The sequence below is a fragment of the Arvicola amphibius genome, chromosome 3 (genome assembly GCF_903992535.2).
Source record: "Arvicola amphibius chromosome 3, mArvAmp1.2, whole genome shotgun sequence".
NCBI lineage: Eukaryota > Metazoa > Chordata > Mammalia > Rodentia > Cricetidae > Arvicola > Arvicola amphibius.
The window spans coordinates 152,109,584-152,119,096 of record NC_052049.1 but is presented as its reverse complement, the minus strand read 5'-3'; the positions used below and the strand labels follow the sequence as shown (position 1 = coordinate 152,119,096).

At 44.5% G+C, this 9,513-nt stretch overlaps 1 protein-coding gene across 1 annotated transcript; it reads right to left on the bottom strand.

Moving 5' to 3' along the window:
- Positions 1-752: 752 nt before the first annotated feature.
- LOC119809435 (tripartite motif-containing protein 43-like) lies at positions 753-1,604 on the bottom strand. Its single transcript, XM_038322245.1, has one exon. It carries the CDS (start codon positions 1,602-1,604, stop codon positions 753-755), a length of 852 nt encoding a protein of 283 aa, XP_038178173.1.
- Between the last annotated feature and the right edge of the window lie 7,909 nt (positions 1,605-9,513).

Sequence of the window (9,513 nt, the reverse complement as noted above, 5' to 3'; positions counted from 1 at the left end):
AAAGCCATGGGTTATTGACAACTCTACTCTGCTGTGCTTTGAGGTCTTGCTGTTGTTTTTCTCTTTTGATGACTGGACACCAAGCAGAGCAAGCCCTTTTTCATAGGTGTCTTCTTCCAGGTGAGGTATCCAGGATCTGTGCTACCAACTTTCTTAAAAGGATCTCTCCTCTCTCCTGTTCTCCTCTCCCCTTCACGTCTCTGTACTTTCCTAAGCTCTAATGCTTTTCTCTCCACTCTTCATCTGGTTCTTTCCTCTCCCTACATCCCTTACTCTGGATGTGTCTCCTTCCTTTCCTCTCATACCATCCGTTCACGTGTATAAACAAACACAGACACACGCATATTTAGGCAAATTTATTAATATATGTACATTCTTAGGCTCATTTCAAATATTCACAATTGATCTGATGATTTTTTAGTTACCATTACTCACAGAGGAAAGAAGGAATGCACCCTAAGTTTCAAATGCTTGGTTTGTATTCCATACCCAGATTCTGTACAGACTCCTACAGTTCAGTTCCAAGAGTCCTCCAAATCCAGTTCCTGGTAATATTTCCCTGATTTAAAGATCTCTGATCCCAGGAAGCCAGACACATTCCAGCGGGATTCTCAGGTGTATCCTGCTGCCGAGGTCTAAACCTGGAGCTTCTCATGACATTAAATAGGTTCATCTAGTAGTGGAGTATGATTAGATTTTCAAAGAAAATATGCACTATGGTCATTTCATCAATGAAGACACTCTCCTTCAATCTAGGTGAATATTTGACCCAGTCCATTGAAGGCTAGGACATAGATTTCTGGTTTCATGGCCAGCGGCTTGATCAGTTGCATTGACTTGCTCCTTCTGAATATGTCATCAAAATCCTGGAGCAGTACCACATATGGCTCCTGGGACATTGCCATCAACTCCTGATACATATCTCTGAGTTGTTTGTCCTTTTGAACCATCATGGCTTCACTTTCCATGAGTTTCTCTAAATAATAATTGCCTTCTTCTTTCATACACGCAATATGCTCTTCTTCCTGTTCAGAGAGGTCTGGATAACATGTCCTGTACTCTGCCCTTATTGTTTCTTCTCTTAGAATCAAGCAGTTCTTCCACAGAGTTATCATCCTTCTCTCTGCCTCGAGATTCTCTTCATTATCTTGGATCTTCTTCCATAATGATTCCATTTGCTTCAGAAGTCTCTCCATTTGACCCTCAGCAGCTGCTTCAATGGGACAGTGTCTGTGACCTCGGTGCTCATGGGAGTCAGAGCAGAGCTGACAGAGGTAGATCCTGTTCTCTGTACAGAAGATCCCCTTGGTCTCCTTGTGGGTCACACACTGATGCTCCTCAGAGCTCAGGTACTTCATGAGGCCGGCTTGTCTGGCAATGGACACCAGCTTCTTCAGAACAATGCTGGTTCTGAAGTCCTCCTGCTGGGATGGTTCCCTACATGTAGGGCATTGGACAGGGAGCTGGCTGTCTTCCCAGGAAAGGTGGAGGCAGGCTCGACAGAAGCTGTGGCCACAGCTTATGGTGACTGGGTCTGTAAGGTAGCTCATGCAGACGAAGCAGGTGAGTTCTTCCCGAAAGGCTTGTGAGGGGCCTGACTCCATTTCTCCAAGGAATCGTCTCTGGCCTCAGCAGTGTCTACTGGGGACACCACAGTATTAGCTCTGCTCTGGGGTCCAAACCTCGGTGTTCGGAGGTGATAAATCTAGCAGTCTCTGGAGCCAGAATGTGTGGAAACGCACTCTGCCTGCTCTGATGAAAAATGGGCCAGGCTTGGCCCAGGGGTGTCCTTATATAGTCTCTAGAGACCACGCCCACTTCCTCCCATTATTGACTGGGGAATCTGCCCTCCCCATTCCTGCATTCCTTAAGTCCCAAAGAAGTACACAGAGGTCCAAAGTAATCGTGAATTTGTTGTCCTAGTAGCACAGGCTTCTTATTAACTTTTATAACTCATATTAGCATATAATTTTTGTCTGTGTTAGCCACATGACTGGGTAGGTTTTTCAGCGAGTCAGTCACATCTTGTTTGCACTATGTCTGGCTTCCTCTGTTTCTGAATTGCAACTCTTGATTGACTTTTTCCTCTTCCCAGAATTCTCCTGTTTGGTAGCTCTGGCTATTCTTCCTGCCTGCATACTGGCCAACCAGCATTTTAATAATATACAATTGAGAGGGTAAAAAGACCATTGTCCTACAGCATCCCATGGTTTCTCTTATTTTCTTTCATTTTTATTGTTCTTGGCTTACTAGATCTTCCTGTCTCCTCTTCTTAAGTGTTGGGCATAAAGGTATGTGCCACCCGAATTTGAACTCAATGAGATCCCATCACCCCACCCCAACCCTGCCTGCCCCACCTCTGCCTCTCAGCTGTTGGGATTAAAGGTTTGAGCCACCACACCTTGAACTCACAGAGATCTGCCTGCCTCTGCCTTCCAACTGCTCGGATTAAAGGTGTGTGTTACAAACCTTGAATTCACAGAGATTCCTGCCTCTGCCTCCCTAGTGTTGGGACTAGGGTGTGTGACAACATACCCAATTACTCTCTTTCTCTATTTTTATTTTAAGGACTTTATCCTTTTTCTTTTCTCACCCAAGCCTAAATATATTTTAATCACACTGTAAATCATTTAGAGATTTTTCTTCATCTGAATATATCTTTACTGTTTATGTCTCTTTTGCTAACCACATGAGTCTTTATTCTGCTAATAAATATGGCTTAGATTAAAGCGGTTGCTAGAGACATGTTTCTTGCAGCAACTCAATGGAGTTTCAACTGAAAGACCTCCAGAGCAGGGAGACTCTCACTAAAGTCTCAGGATAACACAACCCCCCAGGAACTCACGAGAGACCATCCTTGCTGCAATCATACAAGGTTTATTGACAGGACAGGAACCAGTGCACGGGGCCAAAACTCTTTTCCCACGCATGGGTAGAGAGTTGGACCTTGAATAGCTGGGAGAGGGGGTATTTAAGGGAAGAAACCAGAAAATTCTGAAAATACCAGTGATCATTGAAAAAATTCCAAAAATACCAGTGATAATCACAAGGTGGTAACTCCCTGTTTGTCAAGATTATTTTCAAGATTATAATCTTTAATGTGTTCTTGGATTCGCTTTGCCAGTATTTTATTGAGAAATTTTAAGTCAATGATGAATGAGATTGGCCTGTATTTCTCTTTCTTGGCTGACAATGGGGGCTGATGGAGAAGCCATTGATAAAGGCACTGGGACTTGTTTTTAAGGCACGTTCTGCCTTTTTCAGACCCTAGTCTATATGGATGAACAGCTCCCTAGGCCTGGATGTAGGGGGGGGAGGGCCTTAGACTTTCCATAGGGAAGGGTTCCCTGCCCTCTCATAACTAGGGTGGGAGAGGGAACAGAGGGTATGGGGGAGCGGGAGAGGATTGGGAGGAGGGAAGGAAGTGTATATAATTGAATGGAAAAATAAAAAAATTTAAAAAAGGAAAACCAAAAATAAAAACAGATTATAATCTAATTTTATCTTCAGGTAGTTCCTGAAACAGAGTCACTGAACCAGCTAATCTAGATTTTTGACTCTTTTCTGTCTGCTTACATTTTACTCTATTTTTTCAGCTAGAGGGGTCTGGATTTATCCGGGTACTTCACAACATCTCTGCTACCACCAAGAAGCATGCTATTGGCTACTCATAAACACCATTTAAGTGTTTGGTTGTAGGGCCTCTTAAAAGAGTTGCAAGGTTTTTGATTCTAAAACTGAGGAAGCCTCTTCTAAATGAGATACACTTGAATCTAGGAAACAGAACCCACCTGAGAAAATCCTAACAAGAAACCATGCTTAACTCTGTCCTTTTTGTTTATACAATTACTTGCCAAGCTCTCTCAGGTTTTAAGTGGATTTAGCCACAGTGAAGTCATTCTGTTGACAGAGGTTTCTGTCCCACCTGATCCCTCACCCTTTCAGTCCCAATGAAACACACAGAGGTCTACATTAGTGATAAAATCGTTGACCTAGTAGCTCAGGCTTCTTATTAACTAATTCTTTCTTACATCTTAAATTAGCCCATAACTCTTGTGTATGTTAGCCATGTGACTTGGTACGGTTTTTAGTGATGCATTCTCATCTTGATTCCTCTGTGTCTGTGGGTGATTACTGCAGACTACACTTTTCCTCTTCCCAGTATTCTCTTGTTCTCATGACTTAGCCTCTACTTCCTGTCTGGTCGCCATGCCTTTAATTACTGCCTGACTACTGGCCAATCAGCATTTCATTAAACAAGTACAAGAAACAAATCTTTGCAGGGTAAAACCATTTTCCCACAACACCTCACGCCCTCTGAATCGAATCTCCCTTGTTTAGATTCTTCCTGAACATTATCCATACAACTTGTTTTTTGTATGAGAACAAGGCATGAAAGTACCTAGTTGAAACTGCTCTCATTAACATGTATTGCTTTTTATTAATAGATGTGATATTAAACCAACTGATCATTAACATTAACATCTCACTAATATAAATTTTTTATTAATAAATAGGATATTCGACCAAGTGAAAATCTGTATGCACATGCATTGAAAAAAATAAGTGTTTCTTGTTAAGAAATTTGAATGTTTTCCTTTTTAAACTATACCAAGATTAAAATATGACAACTTATATTGCTCTTTTAAGGTCATTTATTGCTCTCTTTTAAATAAATACCTAAAATTTCCATTTTAAAAAGGGAGACAAAATTAAAATACCTTTTCCCTGAAGAAAAATGCCAATCAAGCAATTCTAAGGAATCAATAACATATAGTGCTTTTAATAACTATATTTCTCTGCACATAAACATTATTCAGTCTTATTTGAACAATTTAAATTTGCAGGTTTAATATTTTTATGCACATCTAGGAAATCTCAATTGGTGAATAAATAATTGTCATTTTAAAGCCATAGGTTATTGAGAACTCTGCTCTGATGTGCTTTCTGCTCTTGCTATTGTTTTTCTCTTTGGTGATTGTTAGGAAGGGAGAATAGGTCCCAGTCCCATGAATCTAACCCAGCCCCCAGGCCTAGAATGGACTTCAGATCCCAGCAGGCCAGGTCCTGACCCCTCCCTTTCAGTCAGGACCACTCCCCAGAGTATTTAAATGATCCCCCAAAAGAAGAACACATGGTCTCCTTTTTTTCCTCCCGGCAGGTCGCATTCCTACTGCTTTCTGGCTTCCCTCTCAGGGCCATCTGAAAGCTCAGATCTCCCATTAAACCTGGATATTTCTTAATTTGGCTTGTTTGATTTGGCTTGATTGGGAATTTTTGTGTCTTCGGGGAGCTTATATTAAGAAATATTCCTAACATTTGGATGTTTCACTGAGACCTCACCCACCTTCTCCTCCCCCTCCTACCTCCTCTTTCCTACCTTGGACCCCCTCTATGCACTGGGCTAGCCCCTCCCAATCCGTTCCAGTCTCTTCCCATACCAGATCCCACTACAGCTCCACCCTTCTTTGCCCACTCTGGGAGGTGGCAGGATTAATGGCATTATGAAGGTTCATGTCACTTTTTCTCTTCCAGATCTCTCCCAGATAGAAAAGCCACTAGGTTCCTTTTCTACGAACCCTTCTGCTGATATCAAGGAGTTTCATGATTGTTCCATGACCTATGATCTTACCTGGCATGACTATTAACGTCATCCAAGCTTCTACTCTCACTCCTGAGGAGTGAAATAGAATTCAGGTAGCAGCTAGACAGTGTGCACACCAGACCCATTTAATAGACAGTACAGTCGATATGGGAGAAGTGGCTGTGCCAGCCACAGAACCAAGCTGTGACTACCGACCGGGCCAAAGCGGCCAACAGAGGTGGGAAATCATGGTCCGTTGCCTCCTTCAGGGTATGGAAATGGTCTCAGAAAAAGTGGTGAACTTTGACAAACTCCAAGAGATTACATAGTTAGCAGATGAAAATCCAGACTTTTTTTAAATTGGTTACAAGAGACCATGGTCCAATATACCAGGTTAGATCCAGATTCCCGATCAGGAGCCACGGTCTTGGCCAACCATTTTATTTCTCAGGCAGCACCAGATATTAGAAAAAAGCTAAGAAAGGTTGAGAATGGTCCCCAAACCCATATACGGGAATTGGTGAAAACGGCCTGTAAAGTTTTTAATGTCCAAGAGAAATCAGCTGAGTCTTCCCAACAGACAAGGCTACAGCAGGCACCTAACCTACAGGCCCAGGACTTGGCAGCCACCCTAAGATCTCAGGAAAGGAAACGAGAAGCCAAACACAAAGCTCTTCCCTGGTGGAGCCCAGGCTAAGTCAACCTCACAAGCAAACTGCTTCAAATGTGGCTTAAATGGTCACACAGCATGATATTGCACTATACCCACTCCTAGGATGTCCCAGATCTGCCAACAACCTGGACACTGGAAATCGCAATGCCCCCGTGCAGGCTTGGACTCTATGCCATGACATGGGGGTCCAGCATCACCATGAGGAAGTTAAACGGTTCCAACTCTCCAACTTCTCAGCTTTGCAGAAGATTGACGCCGCCCTGACTTGGTTTATCCCGTAGCCCTATCCGAGCCTAGTATCATGCTACAGGTAGTGGGTACATCCATTATTTTCTTATTGGACATGGGAGCTACCTATTCTGTTCTAACTTCTCACTCGGGCCTTACATTTCCCTCACCAATTTCGGTTATGGTGGTAGACGAGACATGTTGCTCCCCACTGAAAACTCTGCCACTGCCCTGTATTCTTGCAAGACAATTTTTCTCCCATTCTTTCTTAGTGATACCAACTTGCCCAGCACCTCTACTGGGATAAGATATCCTTAGCCACTTCAGGGCCACGCTCACGTTAGCCCCCAAACACTCTCCTGAGTCACACTTTCTTCTCACTTTAATAGCTTCTCAGGTTCCTACCTCAGACTGTCCTGTCCCTACTCTCCCTTACCCAGTAAGTCCCCAGGTATAGGACACCTCTGCTCCTGTAATTGGTACTCACCACCAGCCGGTGCTAGTCTGCCTTAAAGACCCTACATTCTTCCCTTCCAGACAGCAGTTTCCCATTTCTGAAACCCACCGCCAAAGCCTTAAGCCTTTCATCACTAGTCTCCTGGCTCAAGGACTTTAAATTCCTACCAACTCACCTTGCAACACTCCAATTCTTCCTGTGCAAAAACCCTCTGGGGCTTACCGCCTAGTTCAAGACCTCTGCCTCATGAATGAGGCAGTCATTCCAGTTCACCCAGTGGTTAACAACCCTTACAATCTCCTGTCTAAACCGGGCGGTGGTGGCACATGCCTTTAATCCCAGCACTCGGGAGGGAGAGACAGACAGATTTCTGTGAGTTCGAGGCCAGCCTGGTCTACAAGAGCTAGTTCCAGGACAGGCTCCAGAGCCACAGAGAAATTCTGTCTCGAAAAAACCAAAAATAAAAATAAAAATAAAAGACAATCTCCTGTCTAACGTTGCCCCTACCACATATTACTTTCCAGTTCTAGACCTAAAAGATGCCTTCTTTACTGGCCCTTTACACCATGACTCATACTTCCTCTTTGCCTTCACCTGGGAGGATCCTGATTTTTGTTCCTCCAGAGAGCTACATGGACTGTTCTCCCTCAAGGTTTTCGAGACAGCCCCCATTTCTTCGGCTAAGCTCTGGTTCGAGATCTCTCAAATTTTGATGCAAGTTACAACATGCTCCTCCAGTATGTGGATGACCTACTTCTTTGCAGTCCTTCATTGTCTCTGACCCAACAGGCCACCTCTGCACGCCTGAACTTCCTTGGATCCCTTGGATATCGAGTTTCACCAGACAAGGCTCAGCTATGCTCTCCTACAGTGGTATATTTGGGTGTTTAACTTAGCCCAGGGTCTAAGACCCTCACCTCTGACAGGGTCCAGGCATTGTAGATTTACGGGCCTCAACCACAGGGGCTCAGATCCTCTCATTTTTGGGTTTCTTTGGGTTCTTTCACCATTGGACACCTAAATTTTCCATTACAGCTAAGCCGCTGTACCAGGCAGCTAAAGAGAGGCCCAAGGGACCTCTCACCCTCCCATCCCTCCATCATCTATTGCCACATCTCTCTACTGTGAGATGCCCTTCTAACAGCCCCCGGTCTTGTTCTCCAGACCCCACAAAGCCTTACCATCTCTATACAGATGAGAGGTCAGGAGTGGCCACAGGAGTTCTAACCCAACAGGCTAGGCCTTCAAATCGGGCAGTTGCCTTTTTATCCAAACAGCTAGATGTCACTATCTGTGGATGGCAACCATGCCTAAGAGCCCTGGCGGAAGCAGCTGAACTCACTCGGGAGGCTCTCAAGATCAGCTTCTCTGGGCCAATCATGGTATATTCCACCCATCGCTTCTCAGACCTTCTGAGACATTCCTCTCTCTTCCTCCTTGGCCCTTCACGCATCCATATTTTACAGTTACTGTTTCTAGAAAACCCCCAAATTACTTTGGCTTCCAGTCCTGCCTTAAACCCTGCAACTCTCCTCCCTGTTCCCTCTCCCTCTGGTACCTCCTCTCACTCCTGCCCAGAGACTGTAGAGGCTTTAGCCTCACCCCAGCCCAGTCTCCTAGACCAGCCACTTACAGATCCCCAACTCACCCTGTTTGCTGATGGAAGTTCCCTTATAGACAAATCAGGAAACCAACAGGCAGCATACGCAGTGGTCACTTCCACTAACACAGTAGAAGCGACCCGCCTGCCAATGGGAACCTCCTCTCAAAAGGCTGAACTAGTTGCCTTGACCAGGGCACTCCAAATAGCTAAGGGCCAACAGGCTAATATCTACACTGACTCTAAATATGCCTTCTTGATAGCCCATACTCATTCTACACTCTGGAAGGAAAGGGACTTCCTTACTACCAAGGGCACTCCTATAGTTAATAGACCCCTTATAGCCAAACTTTTGGAGACCCTTCAGCTCCCCACAAAAGGAGCCATTATTCACTGTTGGGGACATCAATCCTCTGGGATTGCAATAGCCTTGGGCAATGCCAAGGCTGACTCAGTACCCTGGGGGTTGTCCTCCAGCTCCTCGGACTCCAAAGAACATGTTTTGTTCTTAACTCCCTCTCCCTCGTATCAGCCCTGTTACCAACCTAAACAGAGGGACAAGCTTATGAAAAGGGGTGGGGCACAAAACAAAGGACAAATGGTTCTATTTAAATGACCGTCTCACCCTTCCTCAAGGCCAGGCATTGTCAGTCATTTCAGACATCCACCAGACCTTACACATAGGCACTAAAGCTTTGTTCCACTTCTTGGAGCCCCTTTTTGACCCCACCCATCTCTGAGATTGTATTTTACAGGTTTACTCTTCCTGTCAGACAGTGTGCCCACAAGGGGCTCTCCACATACGCTGGTTTCTACACCAGCTTCGCAGACACCAACCGGGCTAGGACTGGCAGGTTGATTTCACCCATATGCCTACTCATAAAAAACTTCGTTATCTCTTAACACTTGTGGACACTTTTACAGGATGGATAGAAGCATTTCCGGTCTCTAGGAAAACAGTAAATGTGTTA